At 38.1% G+C, this 25338-nt stretch overlaps 3 protein-coding genes across 7 annotated transcripts; 1 reads left to right on the forward strand and 2 right to left on the reverse strand.

Annotated features, from left to right (window-relative positions):
- Positions 1–3294: 3294 nt before the first annotated feature.
- On the forward strand, positions 3295–9681 carry chid1 (chitinase domain containing 1). 3 transcript variants are annotated; one of them, XM_034307580.2, is made up of 13 exons: positions 3295–3449; positions 3954–4080; positions 4317–4466; positions 5328–5460; positions 5549–5593; positions 6190–6296; positions 6941–7002; positions 7162–7254; positions 7463–7564; positions 7963–8115; positions 8258–8338; positions 9289–9328; positions 9419–9681. In XM_034307580.2, the coding sequence occupies exons 2-13, from the start codon at positions 3973–3975 to the stop codon at positions 9515–9517; spliced, it is 1173 nt and encodes a 390-aa protein (XP_034163471.2). In that variant the 5' UTR covers positions 3295–3449; positions 3954–3972; the 3' UTR covers positions 9518–9681. The 3 variants fall into 3 exon arrangements, with proteins under 3 accessions (XP_034163471.2, XP_034163472.2, XP_034163473.2); XM_034307581.2 differs by having other exon boundaries at positions 3307–3449; positions 3957–4080; XM_034307582.2 differs by lacking the exon at positions 3295–3449 and adding an exon at positions 3565–3757.
- A 97-nt stretch (positions 9682–9778) lies between these two features.
- Positions 9779–13291, reverse strand: gatd1 (glutamine amidotransferase class 1 domain containing 1). Its single transcript, XM_026919813.3, has 7 exons — positions 12236–13291; positions 12073–12149; positions 11875–11980; positions 11478–11585; positions 11241–11332; positions 11047–11140; positions 9779–10881 (listed from the first exon to the last, which is right to left on the reverse strand). The coding sequence occupies exons 1-7, from the start codon at positions 12282–12284 to the stop codon at positions 10766–10768; spliced, it is 642 nt and encodes a 213-aa protein (XP_026775614.1). The 5' UTR covers positions 12285–13291; the 3' UTR covers positions 9779–10765.
- A 164-nt stretch (positions 13292–13455) lies between these two features.
- cd151 (CD151 molecule) lies at positions 13456–22804 on the reverse strand. 3 transcript variants are annotated; one of them, XM_026918726.3, is made up of 9 exons: positions 22663–22804; positions 19767–19851; positions 19317–19508; positions 17928–18002; positions 16554–16574; positions 16284–16388; positions 15857–16012; positions 14857–14943; positions 13457–14754 (listed from the first exon to the last, which is right to left on the reverse strand). In XM_026918726.3, exons 2-9 carry the CDS (start codon positions 19848–19850, stop codon positions 14695–14697), a joined length of 780 nt encoding a protein of 259 aa, XP_026774527.3. In that variant the 5' UTR covers position 19851; positions 22663–22804; the 3' UTR covers positions 13457–14694. The 3 variants fall into 3 exon arrangements, with proteins under 3 accessions (XP_053092953.1, XP_026774527.3, XP_026774528.3); XM_053236978.1 differs by lacking the exon at positions 17928–18002 and having other exon boundaries at positions 13456–14754; XM_026918727.3 differs by lacking the exon at positions 16554–16574.
- Between the last annotated feature and the right edge of the window lie 2534 nt (positions 22805–25338).

Consider the following 25338-nt stretch of genomic DNA (forward strand, 5'->3'; position numbering starts at 1 on the left):
CTATGTTAAAAATCCGGAATGATCCTTATTTATTTTGTGTGCGTGTGCCATTTATTATGTCTAACTCACAGGAACTTAGATTCCCCTACACCCAGCTGTGAAACTTTAGAGAATGAGCAGTCACGACATTTGCCATTTAACTTTAAGAAGGAAGGCCATGATGAGCAAAGGTATCATAATTGCAACATAAGTGTTAAGATTTTAGTTTGCAACCTTTGTAGCACTATTTAAAATGTTGCAAACTGTGGAACATAAATACAAAGCATGTTAATTTTTGTTGAATGTATCTGATTGCACTATAGCTGTAAACAGGAGCAAATGAATACTGAAAAAATCAGAATGATTTGGTGTACATTTTTCAGGTATGTTATTGTTTTTGAAGAAAAATGAAATCCATAAAATAATGAAGTTTGTATATTGCTTCACTAATATAGAGATACTTAAATATAAAGGTACTTGTAACATTTGTGTAGACTGAGCTGAAAAGGTTAAGTTCAGTGGAAGAAATGAGCAATGCAAGGGGATGGGGCTCTGAAGATCACTCTGCACTTTCTGAGGGACACGGACGAGGACGACCTTGCAGAACTATATAAATTCTCTGTTTTATCATACAGTGGGTTCAGAATATATTCACACCTCTTCAGCTTTTGCACACTTCGTGTAACAGATTTACTTTAAAATGGATTAAATTTCATTTTTTGGCCATCAATCCACAGACAATAACAAAGCGAAATTTTTTTTAGATTTTTTTTTCAAATACATTAAAAATCAAAATCTGAAATCTTTCTATCAAATAAAAGCATCATGTCCCACATTCCTGTCTTCTGTGGGATTTTATGTAAATGTACATTTACTTCCTGATTTTTCAGACACAGCAGAAGAATCGGAAGTACAATGGAAATCAATATGTAGATCTTCGATTTAACAAGAAGAGTATTCTCCTCCTTGGGAAGTTGGCATTTCAACAGCTGGAAAAAGGAAACATAATCTTCTATGAGGAAGACATCAGAGAGTGTGGCATTGACATCACATATGCATCTGTTTACTCAGGACAGTTCACACAGATCTTCAGAGAGGAATTTGGGATGCATCTGGGGAGGGTGTATTGCCTTGTGCATTTGAGCATTCAGGAGTTTCTTGCAGCTCTATATGTGTTTTTGAAGTTTGTTAACAGCAATATCAGCTTATACTCAAAAGAGAATTCCTTCATCACAAGAATGCAATTCAGAGATATCACACTGTTACACAAGAGTGCAATAGACAAAGCACTGGCAAGTGAGAATGGACATCTAGACCTTTTTGTCTGCTTCCTGCTGGGCTTCTCTTTGGAGTCAAATCAATTTCTTCTACAAACCCTGTTAACACAAAGAGTAAAAAGGATGAGGTGCACAACAAATAAAGTCAGCTATATCAAGAACATGATCAGGATGAATCCTTCTCCAGAGAAGTTCTGGAGGTCTGGAAGCCTCTCTAAAACTGAGCTCTACCCTGCACACTGGTCAGCTTTGGGCTTTTTCTTGCGAACCTCAGAAGATCACATGGAGTTTGATCAGAAGGATGTCGTCTCAGGCTGTTGCCTGCAGTTAAATGTACTAAAAAAGCTCTGTAAATAGTTGCTCAAATCAAATAGCCCCCAAATTATATTAACAAATTCTGTAAAAGTAACACAGACTCTTTTTTTTTTCCTCAGACTCATTGGGTGTAACTTTACGCATAAAATTTGCACTTCGTTAGCTGCAGCTCTGCCCTCATCCACCACATGTAGGATCTGAGTGACAATAATCTACAGGATATTGGGTTGGGACTGCTCTCTGCTGGACTGGAGAATTCATTCTGCAAACTTGAAATACTGAGATCACATTTCTCTTTTCTCCCTTTTTCATTCATTCTAATGGAAACATTATTTGGTCATGAATTAACGGCAAATTGTGAAATTTTCCCAGACACAGGGAACGCAACCTCACACACACAGCTGTGTGACTCTGGCTAAAGTTCTTGACATGAACTGTCATCTAAAAGAGCTTGACCTAGGACAAAATATGCTCCTGGATTCAGGAGTAAAACTGTTGTGTGAATTAGAGAAACTTGGGTAAGGTCATCAAATCACTACTTTGTAACAGGATATTGAAATTAAAGGTTATATGTGTAATAGTGGTCCTATGACTAAGTGGATGACAATCAGGACAGTTTCCTTTGAAACTAGTGGAGTATTACTTTGTTCCTTCCTGCTATGTCAGCCTGGCCACAAGATTATTTTCCACTCTGTTAGTATGTACAGGACTATAAGAGTTCTCCAAATTCCCTGGGATCCTTGTTAGGATACATGGCTTCATGGACCCATAAAGTATCAGGTGATTATACATGAAAATCTGCCTGCCTCTGAACTGGGTCGTGGCTGGATCCAGCAGGACAGTGATCCAAAACATCCATCAAAATCCACAATAAATGATTCAAGTTTTTGACATTTAAAAGGTGTTCAAGTCCCACAATTATTCTATCATAAGGTCTAATCTAGCATTTAACAGAGCTAAGCTTGTCTGTGTATTTCCACCCTGTTAGGCATATGTTTCCTTCTTCTCATATCAGCAATTTATTTAAAAAATAAAAATATAAAGAATATATAAGAAATATAATAATATATAGCCTAGTATATATTCAGGTTAAGTGCCTGCAACATCATCATAAAGGGTTTAACAAGATTTGAAGGTCCAAAAAGCACATTGAAGCAATGACCAAACTAATAAACTACAACTCAGACATCTTGATAATTAGCAGCTCACTGTAACTCTCAAAAATATTCCCCATGGATTCTTTCTTTCTACATGTATTTCATTTTTTCATTCATTTTCATATTTCTTTTCTTCTTTCTACATTTCTTTCTTCATATATTTCTTTCTAATTATTTTTAAATTCTACATTTCTTTCTTTCTTCATATCTTTCTTATTCTACATGCCTTTCTTTCTTTCTTTCTTTCTTTCTTCATATCGTTCTTTCTTTCTTTCTTTCTTTCTTTCTTCATATCTTTCTTTCTTCATATCTTCCTATCTTTCTTTCTACCTCCCTCCCTCCCTCCCTCCATCCATCCATCCATCCATCCATCCATTCTACCTCCCTCCCTCCATCCATCCATCCATTCTCTCTCTCTCTATCTCTCTCTCTCTCTCTCTCTCTCTCTCTGTCTCTGTCTCTTGCCCTCTGATATTGTAAAGGTATGAAGTTTGGTTTGAGACGCACCCTGGCAGGTTTCTGATGGGTCTCTGACACGGCTGAATCTGATTGGCTGAGCTCTCAGGGGGCGGGATGAAGCCTCTCAGTCACTCTGCCTGTTTGACCAGCTAGTCAAGAGTTAAGTGCCCTTTATAGACTACCACTGACATGTTACATTGCTTACTCCGCACTGTTTTTCTGCAGAACAATTAAATAATAATCATAGCATATACGCATATAGGTAAGTAATGACTTTTATTATTATTATTATTATTATTTTATTTTACAGCATATAGTAAGAGAAAGCCGGTGTCAGTGTTAGCTAAATCAAAGCTTTACTGGTTGCTGCTGACAAGCAGAGCCGTATCCCAAATGGATCACCACTACTTATGGAAGTGAACTACATATGGTGTGACGAGACGGTTTCTAAACCCTATGTAGTGCGCTGTGAGACTAAAGACAGAGCCATTTGGGATGCAGCCATTCTTTCCCGGATATGTTGTAGCTTGCTAACTAAAGCTGTCAGAATGGAGTAGTTCGAGCTCAGAGGTAGCTCAGACTACTGAAAATATTCCAATATTTATATATTTTCTTTATATATTAAAGTGTTCTTTAGTGAAAACCGACTTCATAGTAACGTTAATGCTAAACTGGAATTAAAGAGCTCGAGAATAAATGTTTATAAGAGTTTAAACCTTTCAGCAGAACATGTACTAGCATTGAAATGTGTACATTCTTCCTTCAGCAGAGAAGAGCAGAGTGAAATGAGAGCTGTTCTGCTGTTTCTCTACATCTCTACATCAGTCCCTGTTATCAGAGGCACACTCTCAAAAACAGATGCCAAAAAACTCAACAAAGTGCAGGAGGCGGAGGTAAGAACACTTTGGAAATAAGGAGTCTGTTTTCTTATAATAATAATGATAATCATCATCATCATCATTACCTGATGCAGGAGGATTAAGTAAAGCAATCATAATATTAATGTGTTGTCATGTTCCATGAGGCTGAGTAGACATTGTCACTACTTTTTAAAAATGGAGTTTTTTTCTGTTCTCTCTCTCTCTCTCTCTCTCTCTCTCTCTCTGTGTGTGTGTTTTGTGTGTTTTAGACAGCTATTGCGGAGCAGCCGGTGCAGGAGCGGGGTTTGATAGTGACCACTCCCCAGTGGAGGGATGTAGTGAGAGAAGAGAAGAGATTTTGCCCTCAGACCATATCAACACATCACTTCCAGGGAGCAGTGCTGGGTTACATCACACCGGTAATGTCCATGCTGTGTCTTTTCTGCATTTATGTACACTTTACAACATTGTTCAAATGATTTGATAATTTCTATATCTACAGTTTTTAAATGTGTATATTTATACACAACAGGAGCTTATCCAGGGATGGGTTCATCCCCCTAAAGTGAGCTTTACAATGTATGATTTTTTGCTGTCACAGAAAAAAATTGCAAATTGTAAAAGAATTCTTTGGTTGTGAGTTGAGATCTGCAGTCTTAGAACACATGATGAGATGTGCTCACCTGCAGCTGATTTATTTATTTTTACTGCCAAATATCTGTTTGACAGCAAAACCTCTGGCATTGTCAGTGTGAGTTCTGCTGTAATGCTCGTCTAAAAGCCACTAATAGGATGACGATATGGAATTTTGAATTGTGGCAGCAGAGAGAAAATCTCTGGCTTATTTCTGTTTATGTGACATCACTTCCTGCATGAGCCCAGATCGCACTGATTGATGACATAAGCAGAACATAGTCATTTTCTTTAATCTTAGGTCTAACGTCAGAGGATCTTCATCATATAGTCTGACATGGAGAACATGTTATAGAACATGGGATCATCTCATACACTGTGAAAAGTAATACTCTAACACTGCACAGTCTAAAACCAGTCTAAAAACCTGTAGCTGTGAGGTCCATTAACGACAGGCAAAAAATCTGAACATACTGGTTCTAGATGGATGTTTCTGATAGTGATTGTTTTGTTTTTTTTTTAACTGTAATTTTTCTAATGATTGAATGTTTATTGGAGCTATAGCTGGGTTTTTTTTTTTTAGACTTTTTTGCTCATCTCAGTGCAGATTTTTAAGTCTCTGTCTCTTTTTTTCTTGTCTCCCACAGTGGAACTCCCATGGGTATGACATTGCTAAGGTTTTCGGGCCTAAGCTGACCTCTGTGTCTCCGGTATGGCTCCAGCTCAGACGCAAAGGACCAGAAAGCTTTGATATCACCGGCCTGCATGACCATGACCAGGGTAGGTGCATCTTAATCTCATAGAGCCTTGCATACTGTTACTCTACCATGCTGAATTAACAACAGTGAAACAATATGTCTTGTAACAGGTTGGGTCAAGGCTGTGAGGAAAGCCAACAAAAAAAATAAAATATGTGAGTATTTTTAACCGGTAGCTTCATAAAAAATGTTCCATACTTTGTTTTTCTATAAACATAAACAATGATGTACAGTCCTTGGCAAAAAAAAAAAAAAAAGGGGCCAAACCCAAAATGGCAAATATTAAGCTTTTAATGGTCTTAACAAAAGTACATGTCAGAAAATTGCAATAAACAAATGCACTCCTGAGAGAGCCTGTGCCACCATTTACTCATTTGCTTTTGCTTCAGTGAACTGGGAAAAAGCTAAAAACAGGGAAATTCACTTATATATTCTTCTTGTATTAAAATGTTTGATGTAAAATTCAAACTAACACGTCTGGGTGTACAACATTTAGTCATTAGTCATTAGTCATTATTTGGTTATCTGCCACACCATCAAGGGCCACAAGACTTAAACATTTTAAGAAATTAAAGGGAAAAGCTTCCCATACTAAATTCCTTTATCAATTTGTTTAATTCTTGCTAATTTCCTGACCAGTGATTTGTTGTTAAGACCATTAAAAGTTTAATATTTTGCCATCATTTGTTTTTCCAGGAGTGTATGATACTAACTTATCTATAACCTGTCCTACATTTACGTTGTTTTGTAGTACCTCGGCTATTATTTGATGGCTGGTCTTATCAGGACTACGTGAGCGTCCTGGACAGTGAGGATGAGATTGAGGAGATTGGCAGAGAAATTGTTGAGGTGGCAAAGGTACAGTATGTCATATGTGTTAATTGTGATTAAAAACAATTCATTAAAGGAAAGATCCACCCTACTTGCATATCAGTATTTATAATCAACATGTGATGCAAAAGATATACATTTTATGACAAAATTCTGAGTTTACTTTTTCTTTTTTCACTACTTGCTGATAATGGCACCAATGGGAATTCATCTCTACCTAAAGAGAGTGATGCAGCAGAGCTTTAGTCCTTTAGTCTGTCCAGCTCTTTCAACCTCTCATCTGTAAATTCTGCTCAGACAGAAAAGGTTCAAAATCTTCTACTTTCACGCTAATACCACTATCAGCTGTTGTGCTTGTCATCTCATAGGTCACTAACTAGCCGAGCCAAGTCTCTGCCGTGACTCAATGCCAATGCGTTGTATAGCTGCGCAGCATTCTGAAACTTTCAGCTCAACTACTTCTCAGCTACTTCCAAGTTCTCATTAATATGACATTGAATGTCACTCAAAAATACTGACTGAGAAAAGAAGCTCTTGGGTTTTTTTTTTGTTTGTTTGTTTTTAGGAGCCAACAGTGAAACTTGACTGTTATCCTTTATGTTTGAGATCTGTAGTTTGGGGGTTTGTACAATGCTTCATGCTGTAGTCTTCTTGTTTTTGTTGCATTTTAGGCAGAAGGTTTTGATGGCTACACTCTGGAACTGTGGAGTCAGCTGGGAGGAAACAAGAGAAAGTAAGTGTTTTTGTGTCTAAGTGTGCATCAGAGAAAGCAAAAGCAAAATACCTGTATCAGTAAGAGTGAATGTGTTAATGCATATTGTCAGCATTCTGTTAAAGACATTAGCAGAAGCACAGTGTTTAGTGTGTGCTGTGCCTCTTTTGTGTGATCCAGGGAGCTGATCCACTTGGTTACACACCTGTGCAAGTACCTGAAGGCTGGAAAGCTTACGTGCATCCTTGTCATTCCTCCAGCTATCATCCCTGGGTAAATAATAACCATATGACCACTCACCCTGCAGCTAATCCTGCCATGATGCTGGCTTCTGCACACTGGCATCCGCACATAACAGGAGAAACAGTTTTAAAAATCTTGTATGACTTTGCATTCTAACAAGAGTTAGAACTACTATGAACTACTGTGCATGAGAAACTATACCTGTTTTTTTTTTTTTTTTTTTTTTTTTTGTACTCAGGTCAAACCAACCAGGCATGTTTGGAAGGGAAGACTTTGAAAAACTGGCTCCTGTCGTTGATGCATTCAGCTTGATGACTTATGACTATTCCAGTCCGGGCAGGTTAGACACACAATGCAGAAACATCTCACTAATAAGTCTAGAGTTCACACATTCATTGTGTCCTTAGTTTTTTCTTTCTTTAAATGGACATTAATGAATTTGCTAAAAGATCAAATATGAGGTAGTGAAACAGGGAGTAAGAATAATCTAAGATTCTTAAGTTACTGAAATATGTATCAGCTCTAACAGAGATACATTTATACAAATTCTCTTGCACTTACTGACTTTGAAATCGTATTGGTAAGGTCTTATATCTGTTCTTTAAAACAAACACCATTTTATGTGAAACTGGTTACTTGGCTAGTAATTGGGCAGTCTGTGCTTATAGACCAGAACATGGAAATGTTGGATTTACGCATTCTGTTCAGTGATTTGTTTATGTTTTGTGTGTGCTGTAGACCAGGCCCTAGTTCTCCACTGCCCTGGATGCGAGATTGTGTGCTGCAGCTCGCACCACAGAGCCAGTGGAGATACAAGATCCTGCTGGGTCTCAACCTGTATGGCCTCGACTTCACTGTCAATGGGGGAGCTGAGCCCCTGCTGGGGGGCAGGTATGGCTTCAGCATAAGTGCTATAATACCTATATGTGTGTGTGACATAGAAAAACACAGCACTTCCTAATAGTAGCTTGTTTTTTTTTTTGTTTGTTTGTTTTTTATGAGCTGTAATTATTCCTCTCTTGGTCTGTTATAGGTACATCGAGCTTCTGAAGGAAGTCAAACCAAAGCTTGTTTGGGATGAGTATGCAGCAGAACACTATTTTACTTACAAAAGGTTAGACACATACACACACACACACACACACACACACACACACACACACACACACACACACACACACACGACCATCTCATTGACTCACAAATTCCCCTGTAGTTTTTTTTTTTTTGTTCCAAAGTATTTTTATTGAATATTTTGTCAAACATGAGACAAATAATACAGTTAGACATCTCATTTCATTTTTTAAATAACATCCCTGCCCACAGCAATTCCCCCTCTAATATGAAGAAAAAAAGAAAAAAAAAGGAAAAAAAAAAAAAAGAAAACTTTTACTCATGTGAGATAACTGAGGGGTCCATCTTCTTTATCTGATCTAACACAGGTTGCCAAGTAATATAAAACATGTTGGTGCAGCCTCTTATAGTGTGCCGTATTTTTTCTAAGGCCATGTAATGTAGTAAGTCCTTAAGCCATTGCTTGAAGGTTGGAGGGGATTTTTCTTTCCATTTGAGCAGTATTAACCTCCGGGCTGAAAGCATAGTAAAAGCGATCAGATTTTTCTTACTTTGATTAAGACTTAAGGATCGTGGTATGATACCAAATATTGAAATTATGGCCTCAGGCTCTATACATGTCTTTAATGTATCAGAGAGAAATTTAAATACCAACTGCCAGAAATCTTTTAATTTTGCTGTAGTTTTATTTTGAAACCGTTCTTAATTTTTTTGATTTTGATTGTTTCTGATGTTGTAATGAGGCTGATTTTAGGTTAAAATGTCATCATTCAGCCATCATCAGCCTCCTTCTTCTGGTTCAGCAGTGATTTGGGTTTGATGGCTACAGGAAGACATTCGCAATAATACCTTTTATTATTAATAAATAGTTTTCTGCTTCCACTTTAATTCAGTCATGTCAAACACTCAGTTTGATTTTGTTGTAAAACTAAATACTAAAGCAAATTGCTTAAACTGAATTGTAACACTGGCTGCTTCTTTATATTTCAGAAGTTCAGTGAAGCATACTGTCTATTATCCAACTCTGAAGGTATGAACATCTATGTTTAAAAGCAACTATTACAACAAACATGGTTAGAACATAAGCTCAGTTACATGTATGTTTATTCTCTCCCCTTAGTCTCTCGAGCTACGAATTGCACTGGCAACAGAACTGGGTACAGGAATCTCTTTGTGGGAACTTGGACAAGGCTTGGACTATTTCTATGACCTTTTGTGAATTGGGCTGAGACAAACAAATCCACGTGGACACACACAAAAAAATGTAATTCCTTCTTCCAAACACTGATGGGTTATGGTACATTGTTATTTATGACAATGCCACTATTGAGCATGCCAATAAAATTATTTTTATTATATAAAAATAAAAAGGAAAAAAGCTAGTGCACTGTTGTGACATTTAATTCAATTGTTTGATGTTAATTTGCTACAAAATGCTACTTAATTCTGTGAGTTTGTGTAAGAAATCAATGACAATACATGCTTTATTAGCATTCTTTAATCATAGGCATATATACAATACTGTAATTGGTGCAAGTTCAGTAATCACATCTTTGTGACTATTTCAACTAAAGGCAGGACGCAATCACACAGATACAGGTTTTGGGCTCAGAAAATTAGATACCATGTGGAGTAGCAGTCTTCATCTATTCACATCAACACTATCAGTGACATTCACAGAAACATGCTGATAAGAGCTTTAATGGAAAGGACATTAACTTTACTCTTCTCTATGCATCAACACTTCTTTTACCACATGGCACTATCAATGCCAACACTTAGTTAGGTTATTTAATGTTATCTGAGATTATTTAATGGAATCTAGGAGAGTTATTTATACTTTTACCAATGATTTACAGGAAGCTCACGACTTCCTGTGAGAAACACAAAGTCATTTCTTCATACTTGAGGCAAACGCATGCATTACCTCCCAATAGATCAAAAGAAAAACAATCATATTTTAAGGCCAAGGGATTGATAATTCACCACTATCACATACATACTGTATATTCCTATGTGATACTGGTGAAATACTGCAAAAAATATACAAAATAATAGTTCAATAATAATGTGTACTGTAATTTATACTGCTTCATACTGACACCAGGCTACAGCTGCTAAATGTACAAATTGGCACCAATTACTAGGCAACTCAAATTTAACACTGCATTGTGTTGAGGTAATTTTTCAGGCAACTTTTGGTCAATCTGTAATTGGCAGACTATAGGTTTTTATAGCTTTTTAGCAACTTTAGGTCTGCAAATCTTTCAGAACTACACAAAGTATGAATTTAAAATTCTCCAGGATGTCTCCTGGATCTTTAAGTAGATCCAGTGTAGATAAATTTAAGAGTATATATTAAGACAAATTGCTTTCAAGACCAGGAATATTAAAGTGATCGGTTTTCCCCTGAAGTATTCCAGTGTCACTGGTCAACAATGCTTTACACCTGAACAGGCGAGGGATTTTACCTGCTGTTAAACAGCAGGATCAGGTTGCTGACTGCAGCTGTGGTAGACTGAACATTCTGACCAGTCACTAGGTGGCGGTCCAGGACCACATGCAGCGCATCCTCTTGACTGGCTGCAACACACATCAACATCAGTTCTCTGTTAGTATAATGAAACATTTGCTTTTTGGAATTTGACATCATTTACTAACCAAGACTGTAACAAGTCAAGACAGGTATGATGTACGTACAGTCGGCGCACTGATGATGTTCCAGTGAAAAGGATCTTGCAAACTCACCTGTGTAGGATCCGCCATTGTCTTTCACAAAGTCTTCCACAATCAGAGGAAGGTTGGCAAAATCCGGAGAGCGCACCAGCTCAAACACAGAGGGCTTTGAGAAAGAAAAAAGGAATGAATAATGATGTGATGCAGTAACTGAAATTTTTCATTACATCCTTCTGATAGCTCATTTGTTGAATCCTAAGACTTACTCCAGTCAGGCTATATCCACTAAATATCCATTTCTGTCCCTCTGTGGCACAGCAAAGTGCAGAAACACCCTGTCCCACAGCACACACAGGCTCTGAAAGACCCAAACACACACACAAAGACACGTTCTGTCATGCTTAAGTGACTGGCAAATCATCATGTCCCAGTTTCTCCACTCATTAAGAAATCATGTTGAACAATGACTAATTCAGCTTGTACTGTACAGCAGAGAGTCTCACTCTTCTGAGAGCTGAAGTGTGTGAGGATGCGTGCTAGTGAGCCACTGTGAGCAAGGTCCTTCAGAGCTCCTGGGCAGTCTGGGATCAGGAGAGCCTGGTAGCGGGCACCTGCAATGCAACACACAAATCAGTGCTTGTGCAATACAGAAACAGCCAGATGAATATTTTAGTAGTGCATTACAGTTTACAGTGTCTTGCATAAGTATTCACTCCCCCTGAACTATTCTACTTTTTCTAGTGTTACTAGTGAACTGAAATAAACTGCAGTGCAATTATATGGCATGAAGGCAATAATCTTGAAGTATAAGAGAGTATTTAACTGTTTTAGCAGTATATCAATGTAAAAGCAAAAGTGCCTGGCGTGAAATATAATCAAAGTCAGAAAAGTGAGTAGAACCATCAATAGACTCCAGTTTGGCAGGAGTGGCATATGGTTTAACACTGAAATCCTGAACCCATCGAGCAGAGCTTTCATCAATCCCGACGAAGTCAATAGTTTTCCCCTGTGAGACAGAAATAAAAATAAGTATTTTCCCTGAACTGCTATTTGCATGAACTCCAGTCAGTGGGGGTTACAGGATGTGTGAAAGCTCACCCCTGGTGTAGCTGTCTGCAGGTTAAACACAGGACTACAGAGAGAGAAACACTGCTGGAAAGACCGGGCCGACACCCCTAACAGTGGAAATACACTATAAATATCATTACAGCTCAGATTGGATAAACACTACCTGAACACCATGATATTAAATCTGACCTACCTTGAGGCGTTGCACTGGCCACAATAAGGCATGTGGGTTTGGATGTCATTTTATTGTTTACACTCAGCTCACAGTCCACACTGCTGTAAAAACCTCGCTAGCTAACGACTTCTCAAGAGCTAACAGCAGTGAGAACAGTCTATAAAGTACATTAACAAAGCGAAAATCAAGCAAGATACGCGATTAGAAAGAAAAGCTGTCTGTTGCAGCCACCTTTATTCATAGATTTATACATAATACAGATTATTACACAGTTGTAAGGCTAGTTCCGCCCACGAAACGCTCCGTCTCGAAACTGGAGTCTCATAGCTGTAGTTCCGCTTACATACCCGGCGTCTCAATTCGACTACTTATGCACTACTATGCACTAGAAGTATGTACTCTTTTTGTAAAGAAAAGATAAATACTTCTGAGCATGTACTTATACATACGAAAGAGTATGCAAGTACTGGGACATACTAACTAACACGTCATGATGTAACGGAAGAGAACGTTGTTGCCTAGTTACGCACACTGTCACCGGAAACAAACTCCTCGTAGCATTTGTTTTTCTTCATTCATTAGTGCTTATATAATTGATACTATATAATTTAATTTACCATTCCCTTGATTTATTTTTCCACATTTTATTTACACCTCTCTAAAGTCACAAAACCTCTCCTCCCTCGCGCAAGGAGTTGTGGGCAATATTAGCTGAAAAGTGTCCATGGATCCACACTTCAAAAATCTAATGGAAATAGTAGATCATCCGGGTACCTTTAGGATACTCATTTCAACATACTATGATTTGGGACATTCCAAATATAATCTCGGATACTATTTAGTACGGATAGTAGGCGAACTGAGACGCAATAACACTTCAGGCACGTTTAGTGTTCCTAGTGGGAGGTTCAGCAGGCTGTAGTGAACTGTTAAAACGCGGACGTTGTACTGGAGATGAAGTGTGAAACACTGGGGACGTTGTAGCTGAAGGGGCGGAGCTATGGGCGGAGCCACCAGGTGGCGCTGCCATTTAAATTTTTCAATCCTGTTTCAATCCACATCATACACACCATGCAGTTCATAATGTAGTTTTATATTATATTTTACATTATATTTATTCAGGTAACAAAAGCTTTCAGGATACAACCCAAGCATACATGTTGTGATTATATATATATATATATATATATATATATAGATAGATAGATATATTACACATACACATATATTTATGTTTACTCAGTTATACAATTTACAGTCAATTCAAAAATACATATTAAATATATTTAAGTAACAGTGCAAAGCATTTTCCTTTGTGTTAGGTTTATGTATACTCAAATGAAAAAAAATACTAATATTTAGGCCTGATCACTTCATGTGAGGTGAATTAGTCATGAACCTTAGTTTCAGATAAAGCTATCCAGCTGAAAAAGTCATTGGTCTGACCATGCATCAGGTACCAAAACACAGGCCGAGCCGTTCAGGCTTGGTAAATGCTGGTAGATGGAAATAGTCTCTGAACTACCACTACTAATGCAACATCATAGACAAGTTGTTTATTTTAAAGAAAATAACACAATACAGCAATTAGAAAACCTCAAATCTCATGTATTTACTAATTTAGTCAAGTAATAAGGAAGCTGGGGGGCACTGTTGCCGTGTACCTCCAGGGCTGGGGGTTCGAATCCCGCCTCCTTCCTGTGTGTGTGGAGTTTGCATGCTCTCCCCGTGCTTCTAGGGTTTCTTCCGAGTACTCCGGTTTCCTCCCCCAGTCCAAAGACATGTGTTGCCTTTCCAAATTGCCTGTAGTGTGTGAATGAGTGTGTGTGCGATTGTGCCCTGTGATGGAGTGGCACCCTGTCCAGGGTGTCCCCTGCTTTGTGCCCTGAGCTCCCTGGGATAGGCTCCAGGCTCCCCAAGGCCCTGTGTCGGATAAGCAGTATGGAAGATGGATGGAATAAGGAAGCTGGAATACTAACTTACCACCTGGCAAAGATGGTCTATCAGCTTGGCCTCTGTTTTTGAAAGCTGGTAGCTGGTCAGACGAAGCTGGATTTATTTTTTGTTTTTAGCAAAGTAATCTTTACAGTAGACAGAGATATGGAAACTGATACAGTTAATGCAGTATGTGGAGTAATGAAGCTGATGCAGGGATTACATCTCATCCAATGACTTTCATGAACTTCAAGGCTGAGTCAGTTACGGGCCTATGATGAACCAATATTATATGATGAACCAGTATTATAAATCAGATTGGTTCATCACAGGCCACACACTTAGCGTTTTTCAATCATTCATATGCTTTTCCTTTTAAAAAATGACTGCCCTGCAGCCAAAATATATTGCTATGGTCTCCTGTCCTTCACCACTTTACACAAAATATTTACATTGCATAGCAGCACAACAGGAAGATAAAGGCTGTAAAATGTGTGAAACTGTGTGTGTGTGTTTGGTGTTTGAGTACAGGATGCAAATTCTTAGTAAGGCTCCTCTTTTAAACTTCGATACAGACAGCAGGTAAAGAGCATTCCTAAAATCTTCAAAAGATAAAAACAGATAATGGACAAAGAATTAGAATGCTGTATATGAAAAGTGGCAAAAGCGCATATTGATCTGGAAAAGATGTTGGGATTTCTTACCTGTAGGAACGCAATTCCAACACCCACGCCGCCTAATATCAGCAAGTGCTGAAGAATAAAGTCCTCTAATTTAGAAATGCAACCACCCTGATGTAGAAAAAAAAAACATTCTCAGAGATCTACAAAGCAACAAAATTGTCTGCAAATTTACTTGATGAAGTCCTGAAACAACCAAACGACTCTGGAGAATTACTGTGGCCCTTCATACAAAGTTCTGAAGTTTAAGAAAACACCAAAATGTACATACTCAAGAGAGAAAACACAGAAAACATTACATTTACATTCTTGTTGAGTTTACATATAAATGTTTTACATTACCCTGCCATGTGGGAACAGTTTGGTATTTTATTGACCAAACCCAATTCAGTCCGACACTGATGCAGTCAGACACAAGTGGCTTGTTAAACAATAGATTTATTGTGTCTTATGTTATGTTAGGTTTGGTTGCATTTGGGACATTTTTGTTACGTATCACTATTGAACTTTAAAAAAACTTTAAAAAGTCCCTGCTTACAGTACAGGTCTCATTTTGGCCCACAGTACACTTGCCATTGTCATAACTGAACCTTATGGCCTAACATCCCATAATATTTTACCTGGACTATTCTGCTATCTAGGTTTATACCACAGCACTACTCAATCCTTGATTTTGATTGGTCAGAAGGTGTTGAATAATTTTCTATAACAGCACAGAGGAACAGGCTGGTGAGGGAACTATTTATAGCTATTATAAAGTAAGTGTTAACAGGAACGAACTTGTTTTGCAGATGTTCAATAACATCAAATGTAACTTTAAAAGTATGCTGTGTAGATCTTTAAATAAATATGTAAAATAGTTGACAAATTGCGGGGGTATAAGCAGAATAAAACACCTTGCTATGTGCTGTTATAGGAAAAAACACTCCTTCACTGATTACTTTCCTATAAAGGCATGCCCCAAAGCGTTTTATTCCTCATATCTGACCCTGTTGTTGAAGAAAGAGCTGTACATAAGCCACACCTCTACTTTGTAGATATTGGATGGGTGGTCTCTCACTCCGCAGCGAACAGTAGGGGTCTTGCAGCAGCTGTCGGGCACAAGCCGTCTGTCAGCAAACGTGTGTATCCAGGCTCCTTCCTGCCAATCTGCCGAGCTGTTACTGCCACAGCACTTCAACTGTTCCACAGTACACAGAGAGCGTGGGAAAACACAGAGAATTCAGGGTGTTATTCTGACAACATTTGGTGAAAAACAACTTTAATATGATTTAATTAGCTGAAGCAATATCTCTTTTTGTTTTCTGCTCCTCACCTAAAGGGCTGAAAATCTGATTCATGTTTATTTCTTAAGTCTAGTACTAAAAGAATAGATATAAAAATGTATACATTATGTTCATTATGAAACTATATTCTTATATTCCCTTTACATGGATTGTAAAACCTCTTACATCCTGTTGGAGTTTGTCCACAGCTCTGGTGATGTGCTCGTGATCAGGATGCTGGTACTTCTCCACCATGGTCTCTTTCAGGTCTGCTCTCAGCTCATCATTCAGCTGTACAGAAATAACCAATGCCACTAAGACACATATAAGAAATTGACAACTCTGACATTTTAAATACCATAGGTTTTATATTCAGTGTGGAGCAGATGTGAGAAGAAAGGTGTTGCTGGATGAGTATAGTGTGATACAGAGGGAGAGAGAGTGGTAGTGGTTTACCTTATAGCAGAAAGGAAAACACTGCAGGGAGAATACGGAGAGGAGGAAGAGAGGGTTTATTAACAGGAAAAAAAACACTCAAAAGAAGGCATGCAGACACACAGATACATTTAAGAAGTCTGGGTGCATAGCATGCGTGCATTACTGATGTTTCCTTAAAAAAGGGAGGGCTGTTAGAATTTATGTTAATCATGTGGCATGTTAAAGCTGGCATTGCAGTAGTGTCTTGATAATACTATACAATATGACTGATTATTGCTAAATATTAATACTTAATGACATTGAAACTTCAAATCTTTGTATTTGTATGCTAATGATATGGGTCCAGTGTACCAAAATCAGAATGGTGCTAAGACCATCGTACTTATTAAAACAGAGCTTGAAGTGAGATCGCAAATGTATCTTGATTTTGAACTAGTCTTGTCTCTGAACCCACATTTGTGCTTTATGTCAAAAACCTAAATCAGTTTAACCTTCCAAACCTTTTAATTTGTTTTACAAAATGAATAATGTGATAATAGTTACGAGTTCATGTACTAAACTGAACTGAACGTCCTGTGAGGGTAAAAAGATGTTAAGAAAAAACCCAAACCCTCATAAACTAAAGTACTGCTTTGCTGCTTTGCTAATATTTAACTAGAGACAGCAATAATATATATATTTTTTTTAATTTTATAAATTTAGCATGGTCTTTTATATATTCTTACACTATATAAGAGACCATGCTAAATTTATAAATTAAAAAAAAAAATTGTGACTTGATAGAGAAGAAGAAACCCCCATGATCCACTCTGTGCCTTCTAAGAACCCACTTTTGTGTTTATACCCAACATCAGAACCACTGATCTAATGTGAGTGACTAATGTGAGAGATTGTATCATTCTGAAACATTGTTCAATCATCAGTTTATGCAAATTGCCATAAAAACAGCAGTAACCTGAAGCATGCATTATGCTTCCTGACCTGCTGACGTCCCCAAATCTGCATTTATGAGTTAATCAAGTTAAATTCTGAGATAGTATTTACATGCACCTAGAACAGTGGTTTTCAAGCAGTTTCAGTCCTGGAAGGCTGGAGTCTAGCACAATTTGGTGAGCTACCTCCTTTTTAATACCTGATTCAGCTCATTTTTAAAAGGTGTGTTAGAGCATTGAAATCACTGAACTGTGCTGGACTCTGGACCTCCAAGACCTTGGCCTAGAAGATATATTTTTAGAAGTTTAGAGGAAAGATAAAGTTCAGAAACTTTGCAGAAAACAATATAAAGCACAGCTAAAGGGAAAAAGTGAGCACAAGAAGAGAGAGAGCCTCCTAACTGGAGATGTTGAACTGAATCTAATGGAATCAAACACAATACATGGATGAATCGCTTGCCTCTTGGTAATACCAATAGGACAAAACTCCAGCAGTGATCTCCAGCAGGAATATCAACAGCAGCAGAACAAAGAACTGCAAAAGAAATTTCAGAAAAATATAAAAGTCTCAAAAATTCAGAATGTATAATATAAACTCAATGAAAAAAACCTTGCAAGCAGTTTTATACAGAAAAAAATAAGAAATTAAAAAAATTAAAAATTTAAAAAATTAGGTATTGGGTAACAGTGGTAAATACACATAATAAATAAAAACAGTATCTCTCTCTCCCTCTCTCTCTCCCTCACACACACACACAAGCAAACACACACACATTGTTATTACATGAATTTCAGCTCCAAAAAGACTTGTTTTTGATGGAGACAAATGTTAAAGTGTAGTAAAAATGAATGACCTTGGCTAGAACAATGTAATAACAATGTGTGCATGTATATGTGTGTGTGTGTGTGTGTATGTGTGTGTGTGTGTGTGAGAGAGAGAAAAATAGTAAGGTGGCTAAAGTCTCCATACAGGAAAGAGGTTATAGGGAAAGAGGGAGGAAGGGAGAGGACAGAGAGAGAGAGAGAGAGAGAGAGAGCAAACATTAATGTGGACTAAGGCTGGATGTAACAGTAAATTCACATAACACTCACATACACCTCCCTACAACTCCCTTCCTGTGTGGAGATCTTTGCTCATTCACTCTTCTCCCCTTCATTCCTGGCATCTCCCCCTCCCTCACCCATGCCCATCATTCCTCAGCTGTGACTCAGCTCCCCACACGGGTCTTAAAGATACACACCACTTTATTTAAATCACTATGCTTGACAGTTTCACAACAAAACACATTCACAGTCATGCATTTAGAAACTTCTGACAGATGATGTCAGTGCGAAAACGGTATTCGGTAGCTTTTACTGTAGCACTAGAGCCTGAAGGTGTCAGTTAGAGAAGCAATACACATCCATTCCCTAACACATTAATATGAAATGAAAAGGACAATCCTCCCTACAGATTCTTTGGATATTATCAAAGGGAGCGTTGTGGCAACTCATCTAAAAATCTTCCAAAACATTTTTGGGTAGAGGGATCTAGGGCAGTTTATGTGTTGTATTCTTTCATGTTTTGCCAAAGGCCTGTGTTTGAACTGCCTTCTCACATGGCATATCACATGGCACATAGTAGTCATGATGTTCCTAGTGTCTGATGAGGATTTAAGCTTACTTCACAGCAGTGGCTCTGTTTGCCCAGGCCCACGCTGGAGAAGTTTTAGCAGTGAACATGCACGATCTGACTTTAATAAATGGAAAAAAAACTCTTTGAGACCATTCATTTTATATCGCCCAGCCTATTGCTAATGCTAATTTATGCAACATGCCCATAAATGACTATATTATGTTTTTAACTCACCACTATCAGAAGTCTTTTGTTCTCTCTAATGGTGGCACAGCAGCCAAGAATTCCAGTGAGCATGACAACGGTGCCTGCTGCTATAAGGATGTAGGCAGCAAAAGAATATGCACTGGAAGACAGTAGACTAATGTAGTCACTCTTATCCACTAGAGTCCAGAGTCCCACTGCCATCACAGCGCCCCCAGACAACTGGAAGAGAAAAAAGAGATTTAAAGCAGATAGAATCCTTATATTGCAGTTAACATTCATTTATTCATCTTCAGTAACTGCTTTATCCCTGCTCAGGGAACACCGGACATAAGACGGGAATACACCCTGAATGGGACACCAGGGATGTACCAGGCAATTTCAACCTCTAAAACTCTCTCACATATTCAGAAATACTTTTTTAACAAACTGGCTATAATTTGAGTCAATAAAATAAAAATAAAAATAAAAATGACTGACCCATAAAAGCAGATTAAAGGTGAACAGCAGGTATTTAAGGCATACTGTTCCACAAGAGTTTGACTTTTCCTCGTGAGCCACCATCCTGGGAGAACACAATCAAAACACAAAACACATATGTTGAACGTCCATGAGATCTGAAAACACTTAACCAGTGCTGAGACATGAACTATACACATTTTCAACCGCCCTTTCCAAATGCCTATCCTATCCTACATTAAGAAAAAGATTCTATATAGCACTCTTAAGAATACTTTGGTTTGTCCCTCTTGAGAACCCTTAATAATAGAATCCTACAACAGATAATTTCCATTACAGAAAAGTTTGAAGTAGAACTGAGGAAAGCTAGAACCATTAGACATCCAAAGACTCCTTAAGGATACTGCCTTAAGAAGTGAAACCTGTAGAGAAAAAATATTTACCATGAAAGAAGATCTATACAGAAAACGACCAGGAAAGGCATGCAGACAGTGCGAGACCATATAATGAGAGAACATGGTGTGAATATCACTTCAGCTACTAGAGGTCACACGGATATCATGTTGTATTAAAAACAGTGAATCCCGTTTAGTATTTTTTTTTCCTGCCGTGATGTTCAAGTGGCAACATACACTAAAAGTATGCGGACATTTGGCCATTCACAACTATATGTGCATTTTAAGTGAAGTGACTTGTGGCCAAATATGGTGACCCATACTAGGAATTTGTGCTCTTCATTTAACCCATCCAAGTGCACACACACACTGTGAACACACACCCAGAGCAGTGGGCAGCCTTTTTTGCTGTGGCGCCCGGGGAGCAGTTGGGGGTTCGGTGCCTTGCTCAAGGGTCTCACCTCAGTCGTGGCATTGAGGCTGGGGGAGAGCACTGGTCATTCACTCCCCCCCACCTACAATCCCTGCCGGACCTGAGACTCAAACCCACAACCTTCAGGTTCACCTTCAGGTTGCAAGACCGACTCTCTATCCATTAGGCTGTTATAATTACTGTTATAATAAGCTCCACTCTTCTTGGAATGCTTTCTACTAGATTTTGGAAATCTTTGCAGCCACAGTTTTGGGAAGACCCACATACTTATATAGCGTATTGTGTACATATAATGTATATACACAAGTGAGGAATATGATCCATCCAAAATACAGTCAAATACAGTTTATCAGAACAGATATGAAACAGTCATGCTCTGTCATACCTCTCTGGCTATTGGCTTCCTGACAGCAGAATGTGTGTGTGTGAGAAAGAGTCAGATGTTTACTACCCTGTGGCCCCTATCTGGAACTCAGAGACACAGCTGTCACTGTCTGAGTAACACTATCCTGCAGTGAGAAATGAGGTAAGTCCTATAACAGTCCGCATAGAGACTAGACCACAGTGACTCACATCACAATTTGACACCCACGCTTATCCTGGTTTAATCCACCATGGAACTTCAGGGATGAAATTAAATCTAATTCACAGTTTAGATTACGTAAATAGCTTGATTCTAGAAGTGATACATTGGTGAGAACTTTTACAATAAACTTGGTAAAAGTGCATATATGTGGCTTTGATTAATACAGCCAAAAAAACTAATACTGTCCATATATTTCTCATGCAGGCTCAACATAATGATGCTTGAGAACAAATAGTTTGCTATTGCCATGATAAGCATAATTAAACATTAAACTTTCACCAGCATATAGTCTAATATATGACCATAATAATAATAAAAATATTAATATTAATAATAACAATAATAATGAAATATGGCCATAATAATAACTGAAGGGTAATCCTTGTTTAATGCCTAATCCATGTAAAAATGGACATTAGTCCACTACATAACATTAGTATTCACAGCAAGTGTGATTTATTACATCAAGCACTGCAATAAAGTCAAACCCCTGCTCAGATATCTTTTTAGGGGCTTGAGAGTGTATGCCCCAGGTTAGTCTAAGCATTTCTCTCTCTCTCTCTCTCTCTCTCTCTCTCTCTCTCTCTCTCTCTCTCTCTCACACACACACACACACACACACACACACAGAGTATCTCTCTCTCTCTCTCTCTCTCTCTCTCTCTCTCACACACACAATCTCTCTATCTCTCTCTCTCTCACACACACACACACACAGTATCTCTCTCTCTCACACACACAGACACACACACATACACTGAGTATGTCTCTCTCCCTCTTACACACACACACAGTATCTCTCTCTCTCTCTCTCACACACACACACACACACACACACACACACACACACACACACACTGAGTATGTCTCTCTCCCTCTTACACACACAGACACACACACACACACTGAGTATGTCTCTCTCCCTCTTACACACACAGACACACACACAGAGTATCTATCTCTCTCTCTCTCTCTCTCTCTCTCACACACACAGACACACTGAGTATGTCTCTCTCCCTCTTACACACACAGACACACACACACATTGTATCTCTCTCTCTCTCTCTCTCTCTCTCTCTCTCTCTCACACACACACTGAGTATGTCTCTCTCCCTCTTACACACACAGACACACACACACATTGTATCTCTCTCTCTCTCTCTCTCTCACACACACACACACACACACACACACACAGCGGAATGTGCTCTATCTGTAATTCATTACCGACAGGCGGACACCTGGACCCTGTCTGACAGCTAGAGTTGAGAATAAACCAGCGATTAGATAATGGATAGCAACTCTTCTCTTTTTAAAAACAGTGGGTAAAAAAGAGCATTAAACCTGATCAGTAAGGGAAAAAAACACCTAAAGAATAACATGTTAACATGACTTACAGATGACATCCACAAGGTCATTACTTCTAGAAATAAATAAATACATAAATAAAATAAAAGTGAAGCAAACTGATTTAATATTTAAATAGAAGAGAAATTCTCTTACCTGCTGTAGCTGTAATCACCAAGCTAAAACCGAGAAGCTCCTTCTCCACTAAACTACTCTTCCTACAGAAGACTTTCTGACTGCTGTTAGCCGTGTGTGTGTGTGTGTGTGTGTGTGTGAGGGAGAGAGAGGGGTTGTCATGAGGACACTCAGGAGGCGCGCACACACCAAGCACTGGGCATTACTGTAGTAGAGCTGGGCATTAAAGGGAAATTTCACCCAAATTTTTTATTCAGCATAAAATAACTCGTTAAAAAGAAATCACTTACAGAAGTGTAATGACTATGTGATAAGCATGTCTAATGTGTTGTTTTTTTCTTTTTTTTTTTTTTAACTCTGAATGTCAGTACAGCTACATGTGGCTTCTGAGTTTTCCATGTAATGTTGATAAGGTAAAAAGTGGTACATAGAAAATATTTTAATCTGGGTCCATATTAGCAAACATAAAAACAACATATTCCTGAAGCAGAGAAGATTGATTATTGAAAATGGTGGCAGTAAAACATACAGTAAGTGAAGGTTTCTAAAGCAGTAGCTGTTTTATCCTGATCAGGATATAGTGGATATACTAGTAGTATCACTAGGATCACTAGGATATAGTGATAGGGACTGAACCCATAACTACCTTCCATTTGTCCAATTTGCTCACTTAATTGACATTGCCATGAAGTCCTTCTGGTCTTCCTGTATTTAAATTAATTTTTTTTATTATTAATACTGAAAAAGTTTCTAAAATTGCAGGGTTGTGGGTCTGAAAGTCTATATTGTCACTACTGCACAGTGCAATCACTGTCTAAACACACTGCCTTATTAAAAAATTTTTCATTTTCATGGACAAGGAGGACATTTACACTATGTTCACACTAGCAAGCAACAAAGCAACCAGTCATTTTAGTTCACTATATAGTTTCTAAGGTACGAAGCAATGTATGCATCACTATTTGGTGTAATAACTTTGAGGTAGTTTTTAAAGACCACAGTTTCTATCACTTATGTTGCAAACACTCAGTAGGCACTCTAGATGCATTATTTTTTTAAAATAAAAAAAAAAAACCAGATCTTTCCAAAATTTGACAGAATTCCCTTTAAATTAATGTTTAAGACTCGATTTACGGAAATGATTCACTATTTTCGGAATGGTTCACTCACTACCAATAGTCTGATCCTGGAGGCTGTGGTGGATATCTTCTAGATTTGCACTTTATGATCAGAAAAAAGCATAGGGTTAGAAAACTACCTAATTTCAGTCCTGAGTGAAGGTAATCTGGGCCTACAGTATTGCATTGCAACTGCATATTATGTATGATATGCATCTGGAGATTTATTTAATCTCTGTAACTGAAAGATGAACACTACAGATTTTTAACTACCTTTCTATGGTTTGCTTAAATAGGAAAGGCACAAAGACCTGTGATATTTAACAGGAGCACTAAAAGACAAATTATAAACTAGATGATTTCGATTCTAAAATCTAATTGGCTGAGCCGCATTTGAAGCTGTTGTCAAATCTGAGATATGTGCACACCTGTGACCGCATAATTAACAACTGAATTCTGTATCAACACATGTTTTAAACCAATAAAACCATTACATTTAATCCATTGTTCTGTCCATAGAATAGTCTAACTGTTGCCTGTTATGTTATTTAACAACCCAAACACAATACTAAATTGTGTGGTATAAGAATTGTTTCTTGTGAATATAATTATTTTTTTACCATTGTTTTTGTTACCGTTTTATAAAACCAGTAAGACATTTAAGGCTGTACGTTACAATGGTTATATCATAGCCAAGGGGGTTTTAGGCACTCCACTTTACATTTTACCCAAGAACACTCTTACCTGTAATAAAATCACTGTAACACATACTCTCCCCAGAGTTGTTGCCTTAACCTGGCAAAATCCATTTTGTAAAACATGTCTGTATTAGTTGAATTTCTACTATGGACTGAACTGTTATGCAAGAATGTACTTACATCTCTGTAGCCACAACTAGTTTCCTTTGAAATAGAGATTCATTAATACAATTGGTGGCACTTTTTTCTGTGATAATGATTAAATGTAAACAGATTGATTATTTATAGACTGCAGGAAAACTAAAGGCAGGTTGAACAGAGTGTTGCACAGATGGTCAGCGCTGCAGCACCTGTGATTACAGGTGGATCAAACTGTGCCATGAGCCTTAGTAACTCTATATTTGACAGAAAATACATATTTTTCCTGTAAACACTTGTATGGCACAGAGGTTCACTATATGGCCAAAAATATGTGGACACCTGACCATCACACCCATATGTACCATTCCAAAACCATGGGCGTTAACACCAAGTTAACGATGTCACGTGAGAACTGGGGTGCAGTCGGCGTTTCAGTTCATCCCAAAGGTGTTCAGTGGGGTGAGATCAGGGCTCTGTGCAGGATACTCGAGTTCTTCCACGCCAACCTTGGCTAAACCATGTCTTCATGGAGCTCGCTTTGTGCACAGGGGCATTGTCATGCTGGAACAGGTTTGGGCCTCTTAGTTCCAGTGAAGGAAAATCTTAATTCTACAGCATACAAAGACATTCTAGACAATTGCTTCCAACTCTGTGGCAACAGGTTGGGGAAGAACCACATATGGGTGTGAGGGTCAGGTGTCCACATAATTTTGGCCATACAGTGTAAAAGCAGTGATGCT

Source organism: Pangasianodon hypophthalmus, chromosome 9 (assembly GCF_027358585.1).
Source record: "Pangasianodon hypophthalmus isolate fPanHyp1 chromosome 9, fPanHyp1.pri, whole genome shotgun sequence".
NCBI classification, from domain to species: Eukaryota; Metazoa; Chordata; class Actinopteri; order Siluriformes; family Pangasiidae; genus Pangasianodon; species Pangasianodon hypophthalmus.